Below are 17,542 nucleotides of genomic sequence, written 5' to 3'. Positions count from 1 at the left end.
AAACACAAATATGTGTAATATGCATCTACAGACACTATGTGTACATGTAAGGACATGCACATATACTTATGTGCATACATAAGTAAATATACACACATATATAAACATACACATATATAATACACACAAATACATATATATCCATCCTCAGACTGGACCTGTTAGGAAGAACAGCTTAGCATGAGCTGTACCATCTCGCTATTTAAAATTAAAATGAGAACGCAGCAACAGTAACTAATTAATGTTAAAGGAATTCTATGTCTGTGTTTCTTTCAATTCATTTATTTCTACTCTCATTCTAACTTCCTGATTCATAGCTTTAATTTTTTATTTTTGAAGTATAGTTTTAAATTTTTGAAAGTTACTAAAACATAATTCTGATATAAGTCTTATGTCTAAACTATGAAGACTAATAGAGGAAGTAAGGTACATTTATGGCTTCCAAATGGTAAACATTACCATCATCTGGTCAGAGGTCAGGAGATGTCTGAATAGATCCACGTAGTCTTTGTATGTGGGCACCTTCCATTTGCCAGTTCTGACTTCCCCTGAAGCACGGTAGTCTTCAGATTCAGACTCGGGGCCCTGGTCAGAAAGACAGTATGACAATATGTAATGATGGATTCTCAGAAGCAGCACTACTGCCAGAACATGCTGGTTTTCAGAATTTTCTAAATTAAACTGCCACCCATAGGAGACCATATAATTAAGGAAGACATTGTATTATAAAAGCATAATTTAAAAAGCTGAGGTCAGGTGCGGTGGCTCATACCTGTAATCCTAGCACTCTGGGAGGCCAAGGTGGGCGGATTACCTGAGGTCAAAAGTTCGAAACCAGCCTGGCCAACATGGCAAAATGTCTCTAAACACAAAAATTAGCTGGGCAAGGTGGCGGTTGCCTGTAATCCCAGCTACTCGGGAGGCTAAGGCAGGAGAATCGCTTGAACCTTGGAGGGGAAAGCTGCAGTGAGCCAAGATTGCGCCACTGTACTCCAGCCTGAATGACAGAGCGAGACTCTGTCTCAAAAAATAAACAAATAAATAAAAAGCTGAAAAATATGTGATTCTTCTGTGACTAAAACTGTGATACATCAAGAAGTATTTCAATACAATATCCACTGAATGTGCTATAATAATCTTGCTTTCGTACATAGTTCAATCTTTCATCTCATCATATGTCCTATAATTTCTGGGAACTAAGATACGCCTCCCTCAGCAATCTGTCCTAGAGTTTCAAGAGAGAAAACATCTTCTGGTTTACGAAAATGTATAAAACCTAAAGTTATGCTTAAAGATGTTTCATACCTTAGAAGTGTATTCGCCTAACAAAATACAGAGGTATTATGTCCTATGCTTTTCAAAATGTAAGGCATTGCTAATAACTAAGAAAAGAATGGCCACTTTTGCAAAATTATATTCGAAAACCTCAGCAACATTCCTAACTTTCAGTGATAACAGATTAATTTTCTAAACACTAAATTCAGAATTTACCTTTGGAAGGACCACTGGTTTAGAACATATTCTGATTAAACCCTGATGCACTGAAAAAAGAAAAAAAAAACAAAAATGAAGTAAACACTGAAAAATAGAATCAAACACTCAAAAAAAAAAAAAAAAAAACCAGTCATTTTATTTTGGAACCCAACTTTACCTCTCAATTTATTTTCTAAGTTCATTAACAGCTTTAATTTTAAAACTTAAAATTATTGGCCAGGCACGGTGGCTCGTGCCTGTAATCCCAACACTTTGGGAGGTCGAGGCAGGTGGATCAAAAGGTCAGGAGTTCAAGACCAGCCTAGCCAATATGGTGAAACCCTGTCTCTACTAAAACTACAAAAATTAGCCAGGTGTGGTGGCAGGCGCCTGTAGTCCCAGCTACTCTGGAGGGTGAGGCAAGAGAATCGCTTGAACCCAGGAGGCAGAGATTGCAGTGAATCAAGATTCTACCACTGCACTCCAGCCTGGGTGACAGAGCGAGACTCGTCTCCAAAAAAAAAAGAAAAAATCCCAAAAACGTAAAACTATTAAAATTTAGAGGTAATAGGATGAAAAAAGGAAGAGATTTTGGTCTACCAAAATTTAGTTCATCAAAAGTTGTATCAAAGATACAAAAGAATTTGGTAAACAGATTCTCTTTACCTATATCAAATAATGTGTTAATTATCCATCATTACTCATAAAAACAATAAATTGCAAACTTACCCACAGTACTAATGCAATTCCTGAGAACTGGGCCTTTTGCTGCCAAAGCTAGGAACACCTTCACTATGGCTCTGCAACACACCAACTGCATTTTTGGACTGTACTGTGGGAAACTGTCTATCTGCATCACCACGAGGTGCTCCAGAACTGGAGTATACACCTCAGGAACCTATCGGAAATCATCAGCAAACCATGAGTTAGAGGAGGGAATCAATGAATACAGGAATAATACAAATATTCAAAGTAATTACAACTTAATTAGATACTTATTAAAAGAAAAACATGGTTTGTCATCTAACCTGCTGCTTAACATTTACTACTGTGATTGCCTTAAAAAAAAACACACACACACACACACACACAGTAAAAATTGTCTTGAGGTGCAATTCTATCCCAAGCAACAATTCCAAATCTTTCAGAAAGATGGCAAGAGAAACAAATATTTTTTTTCCTGTTCTGGATAACAAAAAATCAAGTTTCATGACAATAATTGCATTGCTACAAAATACTAACTAAAACTGTCACATTGTTCCCAACAGTGCCTACACTAAATGTATTGTATGACTCCATCAAATTATTTGAAGAAATGAAGATTAAATACTTAAAACTGTGCTGTTTAGTTCACTCACTGTGTCAAGGTACAGCAAGACACTTGCAACAGACTGGAGGAAGCTTGGCATCTGATAAACACGGTCGTCACCAGTGTCTGTCTGGGTGAGGAACATCTGCTTGCAACGCTGAATGAGCTCAACATACATGAAGTCAACATCTTTTGCGTTTATAACTTTGCAGGGCTTTAGAAAAGGGAAAACATAAGTTTTCATCAATCTTAACAAGATCAAAATAATGATATTTAAGGTGTCATGTTAAGCCATGTGATTATAAACACAAATTTAACAAGGCTTTTTTTTTTTTTTTGAGACGAAGTTTTGCTCTTGTCCAGGCTGGAGTGCAATGGCATGATCTCAGCTCACCACAACCTCCACCTCCCGGGTTCAAGTGCTTCTCCCACCTCAGCCTCCCGAATAGCTGCGATTACAGGCATGATCCACCATGCCTGGCTAATTTTTTTTTTTTTTTTTTTGTATTGTTAAGTAGAAGCAGGGTTTCTCCGTGTTGCTCAGGCTGGTCTCGAACTCCTGACCTCAGGTGATCTGCCCGCCTCAGCCTCCCAAAGTGCTGAGATTACAGGCATGAGCCATAAGCTTTTTAATTAAGAAGAAATACAGATATAAAATACAGTATCTGCCCAGGTACAGTGGCCCATGCCTGTAATCCCAGCACTTTGGGAGGCCGAGGCGGGCAGATCACCTGAGGTCACGAGTTCAAGACCAGCCTGGCCACCAGGGTGAAACCTCACCTCTAAAAAAAAACATACACACACACACAAATCAGCCACGCGTGGTGGCGCACAACTGTAATCCCAGCTACTCAAGAGGGTGAGGCATGAGAATCGCTTGAACCCGGGAAGTGGAGGTTGCAGTGAGCTGAGATTGCACCATTGCACTCCAGCCTGGGCAACAGTGAGGTTTCACCTCAATAAATAAATAAATAAATAAATAAATAAATAAATAAATAAATAAAATATGGTATCTCATTATAAAGATGCTTTGTGTAATAATATGTAATCACATTTTAAATACTTATTCACACAGGAAGCATTTACTGGTTGTCAGCTATGTTCTAGGCACTGTTTAGACAGTGGGTATTGAGGACAAATGAGAGGCAGTCTCTGCCCCCAAGACTGTCCATCAACAGGAGAGGCCAGGAGTCCATACATGACTGGAAGATGCTCCATGTCACGCTCCACACCACACCAGAGACATTTTTTCAAACTCACAAATGTGCTAATGCAATTGCTCAATTTCAGACTTTTCCAAGGCTTCTTTTCCAGGACTTCTGAATCCAGTCCAGACTCCCAGAGGATCTGATGGTGCACCTCGTTTCCCCTTTCCTGTCTATCATGCTCTAGCCACAGGGACAAGCTCAAGTGGGGGTAGATCACTGCGTAAAGGGAAAATCCCATGCGATCTTTTAGCTCAGAGCCTTCTGCCATTCTGTTTCTTCTGCCCTAAGCATATTTAAAGAAGGCAACAGAGACAAATGGAGATGAAGATTAAGAAAATGGGAAAAGCTAGGCACGGTGGCTTACAGCTGTCAGCCCAGTGCTTTGGGGACTGAGGCAGGAGGTTCGCTTGAAGCCAGGAGTTCAAGACCAGCCTGTGTAACAAAGTGAGATATCATCTCTACAAAAGATTAAAAAATTTGCTGGGCATGGTGGCTCATGCCTGTGGTCCCAGCTACTCAGGAAGTTAAGGCAGGAGGATCGCTTAGCCCTAGAAGTCAGGGCTGCAGTGAGTCATGATTGTACCACTACACTCCAGCCTGAGAGGCAAAAAAGAAAAAGGAAAGAAAAAGGGAGAGGCCAGGAGCGGTGGCTCATGCCTGTAATCCCAGCACTTTGGGAGGCCAAGGTGGGCGGATCACCTGAGGTCGGAAGTTCAGGACCAGCCTGACCAACATGGAGAAACCCCGTCTCTACTAAAAATACAAAAATAAAATAGCCAGGCATGGTGGTGCATGCCTGTAATCTCAGCACTCGGGAGGCTGAGGCAGGAGAATTGCTTGAACCCGGGAGGCGGAGGTTGTGGCGAGCCGAGGTCATGCCATCGCACTCCAGACTGGGCAACAAGAGCGAAACTCCAACTCAAAAATTAAAAAAAAAAGAAGAAAGAAAAAAAAAGGGAGAGATTGTAGGAAGAAAAAGGAATTTAGTTGTTTTTTTCTACAAAGCAGAAGTCACAAAGTTCCACTAAGAAGAAATAACTAGGGTTATCCTTAATATTTTTCTTTAAAAAATTTTTTTTAAGAGAGATAGTGTCTCTGTTGCCCACACTGGAGTGCAGTGGCTCGATCATAGCTCACTGCCACCTCTGCCTCCTGAGTTCAAGAGATTCTCCTGCCTCAGCCTCCCAAGCAATTGGGATTACAGATGCACGCCACCACGCCCGGCTAATTTTTGTATTTTTAGTAGAGACAGGGTTTTATCACCTTGGCCAGGCTGGTCTCAAACCCCTGACCTCAGGTGATCTGCCCGCCTCAGCCTCCCAAGGTGGTGAGATTACAGGTGTGGGCTGCCACACCTAGCTAATATTCTTAAATATATCTCTTTCTGTCATATAAACTTTTTTTTTAACTTCTCTTTCTAAAACTGAGTGAAATCAACTACAATTTTAGTTTAGGAATAAGGAACAGCATAGTATAGAGGGGAAACGTGTTTCTACTCTTCACGCTTGGACTTATGCCTTGGTTCTGTCAATTCTGAGTCTCTTAAGTTTCCTAATTTCTCTGATCTCGGTTTGCTAATCTGCAAAACAGAGTAATACTCAGCTCCTAAGGGTTAGGAGAACTTGAGATAACACATATAAAGAATTCCAGTACATAGCAGACAGTGAAGGAATCTTAACTGTTAATAAACAACACTAATACAGTGACCCTCAGGATATGCAGGAGGGATTGGTTTCAGGCCTCCTCAGTATACCTAAATCCATGCATACTCAAGTCCCACAGTCACTCTGTGGAAGCCTCATATACAAAAAGTCAGCCCTCTATATGTTTCAAATCCAGCACACACTGTATTTTTTCTCTGTATGGCAGAAAAACATCTGCATGTAAGTGGACCTGTGCAGTTCACGACCATGTTATTCAATGGTCTGCTGTACTGTTGCAAGTATTAGACACTACTCAAAATGCAATAAATTAGATTCCTTTAAACAATCACGTGAAACCAAGACAAAATAGAGTAAGTTAATGAGACATACTCCTGCAAAAAGTCCATATCCACGGATAGCAATAGATAACTCCTTGTTGTTCGAATCCACATTTCTGATGATTCCATAAAACTGCTCCATAAAGTACTGCAGTTTACTTTTATGCATTTCTGCATTTTTCGCCACCATATTAGAAACCTGCAAATACATAATATTTTGAAATATTTAATAGCAATGGAATCTTTATAAATATGGAAAAACTAGAACTGTTTAGATGCTACTAATGTACTGTTATAGTTACACACTATTGCTTTAAATCATAAAGACCCTTTGCTTCCATTTTGCTTAGTCTCTATCAGGTTCAGAAAAGTGTCTTAAATAAGGTTATGTGATACATTTTTCCTAGAGAAGGGACTAAGAGACCAAGGATACGCCTAAGTCTGAAAAGAAAAAAAAAAAAAACAGGTTTTGAAGTAAGATTCTCTGAGGAAGCAAACAGCAGTCTTTAGAGCTCACCTGTCACCCACACAGTGAAAGAGAGTTGTCAGGGGAACAGTGATTTCAGACGTCATCAATAAATACAGTTCAGAACAATCAGAATGACAAGACATCTCAGTTTTCAAAAAAATACGCTACAAACTATAAAGCTTAAATCAAGTGATGCAATGGGAAAATGTTGTCTGAGAAGCAAATAGACCATTATTTACCAAACCAAGAGACAAGATCCTAAATGCAAGAACTAATACAGGTATTCAAAGAGCATTCCCCATTTCAGCACAAAGACTGTCCAGAATAAGAATGGAAGGAATCTATCTAGACAATTATCAAAGACAGAAAAAAAAAACCCACTTCCATTGCCAATTTATCCATACACTTCCCAATCCCCCTAAAGCCACTAGGTCTTAGTGCGTGACCTTCAGGAACTTTGCTCCCTATTTGTTTTAGAAGAATGAAACATTGTATATACTGTTTCATAATTTACTTCTTCACAAAACATTATAAATGTTTCTCAAGAAGTAAACAAACAACAATATCATTTTACTTAATTATAGAATACCAAATATTATATACTATAATGTGTAACCACCTAAACACTGCTAATTTTCTATTATTGTATTCCCAGTAAGCATGTTTTTAATGCATCTTTATTCAACTATTTCCTGTATATAATATTAAAGACTCGAAAATAATTATTCAACAGTAGCAGACAGAGGACAGATCAAAACATTATGGCTCATAAATATCATTATATATTACACTGCCACTGAAAACTAATCATACAGATGTCGGCCAGGCGCAGTAGCTCACACCTGTCATCCCAGCACTTTGGGAGGCCAAGAAGGGTGGATCACCTGAGGTCAGCCTGGCCAACATGGTGAAACCCTGTCACTAACAAAAATACAAGGTCAGGCGCGGTGGCTCAAGCCTGTAATCCCAGCACTTTGGGAGGCCGAGATGGGTGGATCACAAGGTCAGGAGATCGAGACCATCCTGGCTAACACAGTGAAACCCCATCTCTACTAAAAAATACAAAAAACTAGCCAGGCGAGGTGGCAGGCGCCTGTAGTCCCAGCTACTCGGGAGGCTGAGGCAGGAGAATAGCAAAAAACCCGGGAGGTGGAGCTTGCAGTGAGCTGAGATCCGGCCACTGCACTCCAGCCTCGGCAACAGAGTGAGACTCCATCTCAAAAAAAAAAAAAAATACAAAAATTATCCAGGCACAGTGGCAGGTGCCTATAATCCCAGCTATTTGGGAGGCTGAGGCACGAGAATTGATTAAATGCAGGAGAGGTTGCAGAAACCCAAGCTCACGCCACTGCACTCCAGCCGGGGTGACAGAACAAAACTCCATCTCAAAAAAAAAAAAAAAATATATATATATATAGATGTCACTGTGAGGAAAATGCATTCAACATAGAGGAAAATCTTAAGGCCAAAAAATTATGTATCCTTTATGTAAAGTCCTCTTTCCCTCTTCCTCTCTCCTCACTCCCTATTCTGAAGTAGGAGGGAAGGAGGGTCTCTCTCCTTGCTTGGGGCCTCAGGTCACAAGGGATAATCTAATAATGGGACTCAGGGTGGGGCTGGCCACACCTGGTAACAATGTGACTCGGAATGGGAGCTTTGGGTCACACAGAATCCCTGGAAGCTGAGACCCAACAACCCACTATGCCTACAAGGTGGGGCCCCAAGGGAAACTCCAAACACAGAGGTTCGGGGGAGCACCCAGTCAATGCTCCACACATGCTGTCACACATGGATGCTGGGAAAGGAATGCTGCCCTGATTCCGTGGGGATAGGACCAGGGAAGCTCCACATTTGGTACTTTCTTAGTCTCTGCACCATGTGCTGCTTCCTTTGGTTGATTTTTATCTGGGCCCTTTAGATGTAATAAACCATAGCTGTGAGTATCAAATTTGAGGGTGTATTGGAAACTCCCAAACTTGCAACAAGTATCAGTCCTGAGGGCAGCATTGAGGATGGTTCTCTTGAACTTCTCCCCTGACTAAGCTCGTACAACTTTCTCACGAGGTAGAGATTAGCAGGTAGAATATATTTCCTCAATGAAATTCTAAAATCTATTCAATGTAGTTTTTGTTAAGAATTGGAGTGGGGAACTGAAGTCTCTGGCAAGGATGTGAAACAGAGATGTCTGCGTGGTTCATTAAAGACAACCAGCGCAGTGGAGGAAGGGCTGGCGGGCTTCCCTGCAGGCCCATGCCCCACTCAGCCCGGCGCTAGGAAAGGCAGGCATCACCAGGGAACAAGGCCCCAGGGGTGCCACCAGGGATGATCCCTCTGCACACATCCCGGACACTCCTCCTTGCTAACAAAGCATGAAATTCTCTCTGTCAAGATGTTTATTGCAGTAAATGTTCACTGAGATGCAAACATATTCATATGAATCAGTAAAAAGTAATTCCTCAGATTTTTATTTCCCTTAGCAACTAAGGCCAGCCAAGTTCAGCGGAACAGAAGTTTTATGAGGAGGACCAAGAAGAGGTAACCTCAAAGCCAAGAGTGACTTCAGGGAGAACACAGTCTGACAGGAAGGCTAAGTACAGCAGGGAGGCTAAGGAGGCAAGAGGGACAGGCGACAGAGGCAGGGGCCAAAGACGAGACCCATCGGCTCAGTTTTTTGGGAGGTAGGCCCAGACCTAAAACAAGGATGGCAGGGCTCTCTCTTCTCCTTCCACACATCCTGGCTGTGACTCTCAGGCTAACACAACTGCAACACTGTTCACACAGGTTTGCAAGGACACCCTGTGAATGCAGTTACTGTTTACCCATGTATATAGCAGGGCCCCTAAGAAAACGTTTGTTGTGAATCTCCAGTCCTTTCCCTCAGAGCAACCCCAGAAGTCCACTTCCTTAGTGGCCAGGCCCCTGCGGACACCTCTGGAAGCCCAGGATATCCTGGAGACCAGCGCTCAGAATGACAAGCAAGGTCTCCTCAGCCGACCAGACAAGCTTCCACATATGCAGGTGCAGATTCTATAACCACCTCCTATCGAGGTGGAAAATCCACAACAGCAAAGAGGCGCTCCTTGTTTTCAAGTTGACATGCAAGCATCTATCTGTCCCCTGGAGACAGCTGGCCCTCCTCTTCCAGGAGAGATGGGGCTCAGCTATCCTCAGGCCTCCACCCACTCTCCAGTCCTGACCTCCCAGCCCTTTCGGCCACCTCCTCACCACAATGTCTTCGCTCCATTAGACTTGTCTCAATCTGGGCTCTGAGGCCCTAATCAAATCTGGCATCTCCTTAGCTCTCTTTCAGTCTGGCTGCCTCCCATGAGGCTGGTTGATCAACAGCTTTCTGCTTTAAATACTACAGAAGCTAACAGATCAACTTATATTTATTTTCAAACACGTATGCATACAATGGGAATTTAATTGTGTGTATGAAAGAATATTGTTAAATGACAGTTGAATGTGTGGTACCTGTTTCAGAAAGGATTCCAGGGCTGAAAGTGCAGCTTTTTTCAATTCTACATTTGTGTGGGCACACCACTTTAACAAGACTTCAAATAGAGACACGTAGTTGTCCAGAAGGCAGGTGCTAAACTGAGATGCATGCAGGGCAAATAGGCGCAAGCCAGCTGCAAATGCAAAAGCCATTATATTTAAAATCAGACGACATAAGACAGAACAGAAAACCAAAAAACCTGCAGGGATATGTCAAAGTCAAGACTGTGCTCAGGAAGATCTAGTACCATTACACTACAGTAACCCAGGGATCCCTGTCAGCCTCTAACGCTGCCAATCAACAGGCCCATAACTTCGCTAACAAATCCCAATACAAGGGTCAGAAGTGGAATCAGGATTCATTGAAGCAAAGGCAGAATCGAACAGCCTGGATCCCCTGAAAGATATCCTAAAATAAAATGATTTCAACCATGTAACCTGAGTATCACCATTTCAACCAGAGCTTACTAAGTCACCAAAAGCCTCCCTGTAAATAACTGTGTGTGAAACATCACAGATGTTATCACATTTGCTTTCATTCAAAGTTTAAGCAAAAGCTTACCTGTTAATTTAGTAATCTAAAATATTATACCTCATTATAAACAGAATCCTACCTGAGGGCACAGCATATCTCTTCAGATCAATCTATTTTAGAAAAAAAAAATTCACCATCAGTATTTGAAAGTCTGCACTGTAAAGGCATTAGAATAATATTAATAGTAATATTAATCCTACCTGAGGACGAATTGCCTTTAGTACAAAATTAAAAATCTCCCTTGATGTCTGGGGATCTAGGGAAATACCAAGAAGCCTCTGTTACCAATCATAATAACAGTATCACATGACACACTTTACAGACAGCTTGACACCTATATTAACCCCATTAGTCTCTTGTGAATTCAGGAGAAACATCTTTCATCATTACATCTAGCTAAAGCTGCAAGTTATTACTGCTGCACGGTTATGACTGCGAAAAAACAGAAAGAAAATCTGTAATAACAAAGACATGGTTTAAGCACCAACCCATCACTTACAAGCTCTGAGAGATTTAAACACCGACTCATCACTTACAAGCTCTGTTAGATAATCTCTCAGAGCCTCAATTTTCTTATTTGCAATAGGGACAGTATATACCTTTCTTTTAGGATAGTTTGGAGGATTAAATAAAATAACTGACTCATGACCAAACATACCATTTCTCCCCAATACACCCAGGCATTTACTCAACACATAGTACATGTAAGAAAAAAAAAAAAAAAAAAACAGGAAAAAAACAGTACACGCCAAGATATTATGGCAATTACAAATACAAATAAATTATGATCTTTGACCTCAGCAAACTTATTAACTAAAAGGGAAGATAAAACAGGTACACAATTATAACATGAGGCTCTAATCCTGGCCTGACTGACATCACAGTTATTTGCATAACTGTCTCCCGCGGGATTATTCAGTGTAGCTATAGAGTCATGCTTTATTCATCATTAATTTCTCTACCCTTCTAACAGTGACTCATAATCAATAAAGACTCAAGAACTGTTTGCTTTTATTGCAAGGACTGACATAATTGAGACAGAGCCCTGATGATGATGTGATAGGAGCTGGAGAGAGAATGTGGTCAGAGAGGCCTTAAAGCAGAGATACATCTGCATGGTTGCAGGATGGTGGCATAAAAAAGATACGAAAAAAAGCTACTTTGGAATTCATGACAAGCAGATTTCTTCCAACTATGAGTATTCTATAAAGGTTTTCCAGATATGGTAGCATTTGTTCTGAGACTGAAAGAATAGGTACTAGTTGGGGAAAAGGTCATTCAAATAGAAAGTAATCATGTTAGTAAACACAAGTGTGCAGACACAAGGACACCCACAGTACACAGTGGGTTTGGGGTGTAGGGACTTGGCAAAGACAGACTACTCCAGGCTCTGCCCTCCACGGTCCACTCTCCTGCAGCCCCTCCCTCTAGTGGCCCACTCCATGTACAAGCATGGTCTTGTTCTGTTTTTTTCAATATGGTAAAACAGACATATTTATCATTCACACAATGTGTACAGATACAATTCGTTGGCACTAAATATATTCACACTGTTGTGTAACCATCACTATGGTCTATACCAAAAATGTTTTCACCATCAATAACAGAAAGGTGTCCATCAAACACTAACTCCCATTTCCCCTCCCCCAGCCCCAGTAACCTCTATTTTACTTTGTCTCTGTGAATCTGACTATTCTACATACCTCGTGTAAGTGAAATCACACATTGTTTGCCTTTCACGGCTGGCTTATTCCACTTAGCATCCTGTCTGCAAGGTTCATCCATGCTGCAGCATGTGTCAGACTTTCCTGCCTTTTCAAGTCTGAATAATGTTCCGTTGTGTCTATGTGCCACATTTTATCCATTCATCCCTGGAGGAACACTTGGGTGGTTCTGGCCCTTTGGCTTACTATGGATTTGCTGCTAGGAACACGGGTGTGCAAATTCTATCTTTTTTTTTTTTTTTTTTTGAGACAGAGTTTCGCTTTGTCACCCAGGCTGGAGGGGAGTGGCATGATCTCGGCTCACCACAACCTCCGCCTCCCGGGTTCAAGTAATTCTCTGCCTCAACCTCTCGAGTAGATGGGATTACAGGTGCCTGCCACCACGCTCGGCTAATTTTTTTGTATTTTTAGTAGAGATGAGGTTTCACTATCTTGGCCAGGCTGATCGTGAACTCCTGACCTCGTGATACACCCGCCTCAGCATCCCAAAGTGCTGGGATTACAGGTGTGAGCCACCGTGCCCTGCCTGCTTCTATTTTTTTTAAACCCTCTCTTGGCCAGGTGCAGTAGCCCTTGGTCTCTCACAAACAGTCTCTCAATCCTACACTAACTCACATCCCACACCCAACAGCAGTCAGGCAGATCCCTGTGAAACATCTCTTGGCCCACATCCACTCCTTTTTGAAAAGCCCTCGTTCCCACTCCATCTGGAATGAGATCCCAGCTCAGAAAACCCTCACACACCAACCCTGTGTCCTTCCCATCTCACCCTGCCCCACCTTGTATACCTCCACACTCTTGACACGCCAGCTCTTATAGACCCTCGGACCACTGCATGCAGGCTAAGCACAGGGTCAGAGGCTGGCCGACCATGGGGCCGGGTGCTGAGCAGCCGCTGCCTGGAATGACTGCTCTTCCCAGCACTTCCCCAGTTGTCTCCCTCTCCTCCTTCTGACCACGACTTCTGCGTTACATCCTCAGAAAGTACCAGTGGGTCGTGTGCTCCACTTCTCCAAATTCTGGCATTCCTCTTCACTACACCCCACCTCTGGGCATTGCTGAACCCCAAAATCAGCAGAGCTGCTTTATTTGTTCGTCTGTTTCCTCCACTAGACTGAGCTCATGATGGTAGGAACTTGGTGATTTCAATCACTGGTTTAACACCAAGTTCATCGCTCTTTAGATAGATGGCACCCATGGCCAGGCACAGTGCCTCAAGCCTGTAATCTCAGCACCTTTGGGAGGCCAAGGCTGGTGGATCGCTTGAGCCCAGGAGTTCAAGACCAGACTGGGCAACATGGTGAAACCTCGTCTCTACTAAAAACACAAAAATTAGCCGGGCATGGCACTGCACACCTGTAATCCCAGCTACTTGGGAGGCTGAGGCACAAGAATCACTTGAACGCGGGAGGCAGAGGTTGCAGTGAGCCGAGATCGCACCACTGCACTCCAGCCTAGGTGACAGGGCAAGACTCAGTCTCAAAAAGAAAAAATAAAATAAAAATTAGCAGGGCAAGGTGGCATGCATCTGTAGTCCCCAGCTACTTGGGGAAGGCCATGGTGGGAGGATCATTTGAGCCCAGGAGGTTAAGGATGCAGTGAGCCCATATCACAGCACTGAACTACAGCCTGGGTAACAAAGTGAGACCCTGTCTCAAAAACAGTATGTTTACGTATATATATACTTACACGTATACATACACATATATATATAAATTTTTTTTGAGACAGAGTCTCATTCTGTCACCAGGCTGGAGGGCAGTGGCGCGATCTCGGGTCACTGCAGCCTCTGCCTCCCGGGTTCAAGATTACAGGCATGTGTCACCATGCCCAGCTAATTTTTGTATTTTTGGTAGAGACAGGGTTTCACCATGTTAGCCAGGATGGTCTCGATCTCTTGACCTTGTGATCTGCCCGCCTTGGCCTCCGAAAGTGCTGGGATTACAGGCGGGAGGCACCTTGCCCAGCCTTATAATTTTTATAACTCATTCATACAGTCTGTACTTCCTGGGTGCCTTATATATACGTATGAATGAATCAGTATTTAGTGCTTGAAGTCACATGATCGTGGCATCACAAAAAAAGTATAAATTTTAGCCTCAGACCAAGGCTCAAATCCCAGACTTGTCATTTGTTAGTTTCCTAGTGTTGCCGTAACAACTTACCACAAACTTAATAGTTTAAAACAATACAGATTTATTACCTATAGTTCTAGAAGTGAGAAGTCTGAAATGATTCTCATATTGAGCTAAATTCAAGGCATCAGCAGGGCTTGTGCTCCTCCTGAGAGGCTCTAGGGGAGAACCCTTTTCTCACTTCTCTAGCCTTGAGAGGCACCCCCATGCCTTGGCTCCTGCTACCTTCCACATCCCCTTCCTCTCACCTCCTCTGTGCCTCCCTCTTCCACATGTAAGGACCCTGTGATCACACCAGGCCCATGGGGATGATCCAGGATCATCTCTCCAGTTCAAGGTCAGCTGATTAGCAACCTTAACCCCGCTATGCCATGCAGCATAACAGGGATGAGGATGGGAAACCCTGGTGGCCATTATTCTCCTAACCACACAAGTCACTGTGTGACTTGGGGCAAGTTACTTAACCTGTCTGAGTTGCAGTTTACTAATTTATACAACAGAGACATTTTACCTGCCATGCAGAGTCATAATAGGAACTTGCCTTGCAACATGTCTAGAATAGTCCTTAACACACAAAAAATGAGCACTAACTACTACTATTTTCCTTCCACTATAAATGTTCACTGAGTGCCAGTTTATAAGCCAAGCACACATAAAGACAAATAAGCACCATCACCTGCCAGCAGGGTCAAGGGAGAGAATCAAACATATGACCTAAGAAACTTAAAATATGACCATAAGTGCTGTCACAGAGGGGAGTACAGAGGCCAGAGGAAGTGGCTCACCTCAGGGGAATCATAAATGCTTCCTAAAAGGGGTGACGGTTGAAAAGCAGCTGAGGAAGTGGGAGCCACAGGATACAGGAGAGAGGAGAGAGAACATAGGAAGGAAAATTACACAGGGCTACTCTAACAGTCTTGATAAGCAAGGAAGAAGGCATGGGTAGAAACATTAGCTTAAAATGAAACTGCTGCTTTTACAGGTTAAAAAAAAATCACTGGATATAAGCAATTTTGTAAGTTTCAACCTAATGGAAAAAAAACACAGAGTAGGTACAACCATTTGGTAATTACTTGAGGATAAAGTGATAAGGAGGCCAGGGGTGGTGGCTCATGCCTTATAATCCTAGCACTTTGGGAGGCTGAGGCAGGTGGAACACCTAAGGTCAGGAGCTGGAGACCAGCCTGGCCAACAAGGCGAAACCCCATCTCTACTAAAAATACAAAAATCAGCTAAGCATGGTGGCACATGCCTGTAATCTCAGCTACTCGGGAGGCTGAGGAATGAGAAAGGCTTGAACCCAGGAGGCAGAGGTTGCAGTGAGCCAAGATCGCGCCATTGCACTCCAGGCTGGGTGATAAGAGCAAAACTGTCTCAAAAAAAAAAAATGGTAAGAAAGAGCAAAGGAGTTTTTTTGTCTCCCCTGAAGATTATTTCAGGATCAGCCAGGTGCAGTGGCTCACACCTGTAATCCCAGCACTTTGGGAGGCCGAGGTGGGCGGATCATGAGGTCAGGAGATGGAGACCATCCTGGCTAACACGGTGAAACCCGTCTCTACTAAAAATACAAAAACAAAATTAGCTGGGTGTGGTGGCGGGTGCCTGTAGTCCCAGCTACTCAGGAGGCTGAGGCGGGAGAATGGCGTGAACCCAGAAGGTGGAGCTTGCAGCGAGCCGAGATCACACCATTGCACCCTAGCCCGGGTGACAGCGAGACTCAGAAAAAAAAAAAAAAAAAAAAGATTATTTTAGGATTGAAAGTTACATTTGTCTTTTCAGAAAAAGAAAAGAATTTCATTGGCCAGGCATGGCAGGTCATGCCTATAATCCCAATGTTTTGGAGGCTGAGGTGGGAGGATCACTTGATGGGAGGAGTTCAATAGCAGCCTGGGCAACACAGCGAGACTGTCTCTGCAAAATATAAAAGAAGCCAGGCATGGTGGTGGTGCCTATAGTCTCAGCTATTCTTGAGGCTGAGGTGGGAGAACTGCTTGAGCTAGGAGTTCAAGACTGCAGTGAGCCATGATTCTATCTGTGAGTAGCCACTGTACTCTAGCCTGGGGAGACCCCATCTCTTAAAAAAATTTAAAAAATGAAAAAACTGAACTTCAGCAAAATAAGGGATTTTTTTGTACCAAAGGACATAATCAACACCGTGAAAATGTAACTCAAAAAATGAGAGAAGGGCCAGGTGCAGTGGCTCACACCTGTAATCCCAGCACTTTGGGAGGCCAAGGTGGGCAGATCTCTTGGTTGGAGACCAGCCTGGGCAACATGGGGAAACCATGTCTCTTCAAAAACTACAAAAATTAGCCATCTGTGGTGGCACACGCCTGTGGTCCCAGCTACTTGGGAGGCTAAGGTAGGAGGATCACTTGAGCCCTGGAGGTGGAGGCATGTAGAGAGTCATGTTCGCATCACTGCACTCCAGCCTGGGCAACAGAGTGAGACCTTATCTCAAAAAAAAAAAAAGAAAAAAGAAAAAGGGAGGGAGAAAATATTTGCAAATCATGTATCATATATCTGATAAGAAACTGGTATCTAGCTAGGCACAGTGGCTCACGCCTGTAATCCTAGTACTTTGGGGAGCCAAGGCAGGAGGATTACTTGAGCCCAGGAGCTAGAAACCAGCGTGGGCAACGTGGCAAAACCTTGTCTCTACAAAAAATTTTTTAATATTAGGTGTACACCTTTGGTCCTAGCTACTTGGGAGGCTAATGTGGGATGATTCCTCGAGTCCAAGAAGTTGAGGCCGCAGTGGGCCATGTTTGAGCCACTGCACTCCAGCCTGGGTGAGAGAGCAAGACCCTGTCTCCAAAAAAAAAAAAAAAAGAAGAAAATGATATCTACAACAACTCAACAAAAAGTCAAACAAACCAATTAACCTAAAAAATGGGCAAAAGATCTGAACAGACATTTCTCCAAAGACACAAAAATGGCGAGTAAGTACATGAAAAGATGCGCAACCAACATTATTCATCATCAGGGAAATGCAAATCAAAACCACGAGACATCCCTTCACAACCATTAGGCATTAGGATGTCCACTACCAAAAAAACAGAAAATGAGAACTCAGTAAGGATGTGGAGAAGCTGCAACCCTTGTGCACTGCTGGTGGGAATGTAAAATGCTGCAGCCACTGTGAAAAACAGTATGACGATTCCTCAGAAAATTTAAAACTAAGGTTACCATACAATCCAACAATCACAA

General features: G+C 42.8%; 1 protein-coding gene across 4 annotated transcripts in view; it reads right to left on the bottom strand.

Annotated features, from left to right (window-relative positions):
• The window catches only part of PRKDC (protein kinase, DNA-activated, catalytic subunit), a 185,568-nt gene that overhangs the window by 160,240 nt on the left and 7,786 nt on the right, over window positions 1-17,542 (bottom strand). For all 4 annotated transcript variants that reach the window (XM_010357481.2, XM_010357483.2, XM_010357480.2 and 1 more), the window contains exons 8-15: window positions 10,674-10,729; window positions 10,553-10,583; window positions 9,915-10,072; window positions 6,024-6,170; window positions 2,832-2,996; window positions 2,203-2,371; window positions 1,492-1,541; window positions 460-585 (exon numbers count right to left, since the gene is read on the bottom strand). In XM_010357481.2, coding sequence (XP_010355783.2) covers window positions 460-585; window positions 1,492-1,541; window positions 2,203-2,371; window positions 2,832-2,996; window positions 6,024-6,170; window positions 9,915-10,072; window positions 10,553-10,583; window positions 10,674-10,729 — 902 coding nt within the window. The remainder of the gene's footprint in view (window positions 1-459; window positions 586-1,491; window positions 1,542-2,202; window positions 2,372-2,831; window positions 2,997-6,023; window positions 6,171-9,914; window positions 10,073-10,552; window positions 10,584-10,673; window positions 10,730-17,542) is intronic.

This window comes from Rhinopithecus roxellana, chromosome 9 (assembly GCF_007565055.1).
Source record: "Rhinopithecus roxellana isolate Shanxi Qingling chromosome 9, ASM756505v1, whole genome shotgun sequence".
Lineage (NCBI taxonomy): Eukaryota > Metazoa > Chordata > Mammalia > Primates > Cercopithecidae > Rhinopithecus > Rhinopithecus roxellana.
Note: the sequence above shows the minus strand (reverse complement) of the source record. Positions and strands in the feature narration are given on the sequence as shown.